At 55.3% G+C, this 1,483-nt stretch overlaps 1 protein-coding gene across 1 annotated transcript in view; it reads left to right on the top strand.

Annotated features, from left to right (window-relative positions):
• The window catches only part of LOC119586751 (early nodulin-75-like), a gene marked incomplete at its 3' end in the record, with an annotated part of 6,838 nt that overhangs the window by 4,780 nt on the left and 575 nt on the right, over nt 1–1,483 (top strand). The window contains 2 exon segments of the mRNA XM_037935479.1: nt 1–594; nt 759–874. Of these exon segments, the coding sequence (XP_037791407.1) occupies nt 1–594; nt 759–874 (710 nt within the window).

Below are 1,483 nucleotides of genomic sequence, written 5' to 3'. Positions count from 1 at the left end.
TCCTACCAGTCGGACAAGCGCCGGCGGCCCGAACCTCCCGTCGCGTTCCGGGAGGAGCCCGTCTACGTGGCCGAAGAGCCGGTCTACGCTGCTCGCCCTCACTTCCAGGAGGACCTTGTGAGCTACAAGGACGACCCGGTTGTGTACCACGAGGAGCCCATCGCCTACGTGGAGCGGCCGCAGTTCCACGACGATCTCCCGGAGTATCACGAAAAACACCCGTCTTTCCAGAACGAGCGTCCGCCATACCAAGAGCGACCAGTATACCAAAGTGAGCTGCCGCAATACCAGGACGAAAGGCCACAGTACCAGGAGGAACGGCCACAGTACCATGACGAAAGGCCACAGTATCAGGAGGAGCGTCCTCAGTTCCACGAGGAGCTCGAGCCGTACCACGACGAGCCGCCACATTACCAAGAGGAGCGCCCGTCCTCGCGGCCGGAGCGCCCCGCCTACGAGGAGCAGCCCCGCGAGAAGGAATTCCGCCGGCCGCCCGCCAACGACTTCGCGCCCGCCCTCAAGGAGGAGGAGAGCGTGAAAGAGAAGCGGCAGGTTGCGCACGGCGGAGGGCACTTCGACGAGGCCGGAGAAAAGGTGGGCCCGGGCGGAGAGTGACGGAGCTTGTGATGGATTCACATAAATGGGAAATTTCATCTTTAGGTTGAAACAAAATATTTATTCATGAAACGAAAGATAGTAAAATTGAGAACATCACAAGGTATATACCATACTAAATCAGTGCTTGTCTTTTCCCACAGTTTGCTGCCGACGCTGCAGCGGTTGAGAACGCCAAGGGCGCCGGACGCCTGGCCTTCCAGATCCACGGCCAGCAGGGCCCGCATTCCTACCGCTTCGGCTATGACACCGGCAAAGGGTAAGCGGCAGAGCCTGTCTCTCTGGTTCGTAGATGTCTGCGTGTCCGTGCTGATATTTCCGTCGGTGCAGATCGCGTAACGGGTGTCGAACTGCTTTTGCCCGAAGAAGCGACTGACGGAAGAGAGAAGGGAAAAGCGTCGCCCTCCAACGGCCCGACGTCTGTCACGGCGACGCGTCCGTCACGAGAGACGCCTTTCACCAGCACGAGGCTTTCACTTTTTATTCGTCCATTAGCTCTTTTATCGCTGCTTTCTGAAACACACATAGCACCTGGGAAGCATTTGCAACACGCTTCGAACTTGATATCCTTTTCTGAAATTACATGAACATCATTTCCATTGACCTGCAAGAATGCTCCAGAGGGTCAGAATATCAGTACGAACTATCATGCTTAGCTTCTAAACGACCTCAAGGGTGCGGTGCAACGCAGACTGAGGGCAGCGCCAAACTGCCACCGGTGCTAGGACTACATCACCGCCATGGATGGAGTAAAAGGAATAGGAATTGGCAGCTTTCAATGACATCATAAATGACCAAGAAATGTTTCTAAAAGTTTGGAGACTGTTAGGCATGTCTGTAGAGAGCCAGGTCGCATATTTTTGTAATC

This window comes from Penaeus monodon, chromosome 21 (assembly GCF_015228065.2).
Source record: "Penaeus monodon isolate SGIC_2016 chromosome 21, NSTDA_Pmon_1, whole genome shotgun sequence".
NCBI classification, from domain to species: Eukaryota; Metazoa; Arthropoda; class Malacostraca; order Decapoda; family Penaeidae; genus Penaeus; species Penaeus monodon.
The sequence above is the reverse complement of the archived record's forward strand: the minus strand, read 5'-3'. Positions and strand labels throughout refer to the sequence as shown.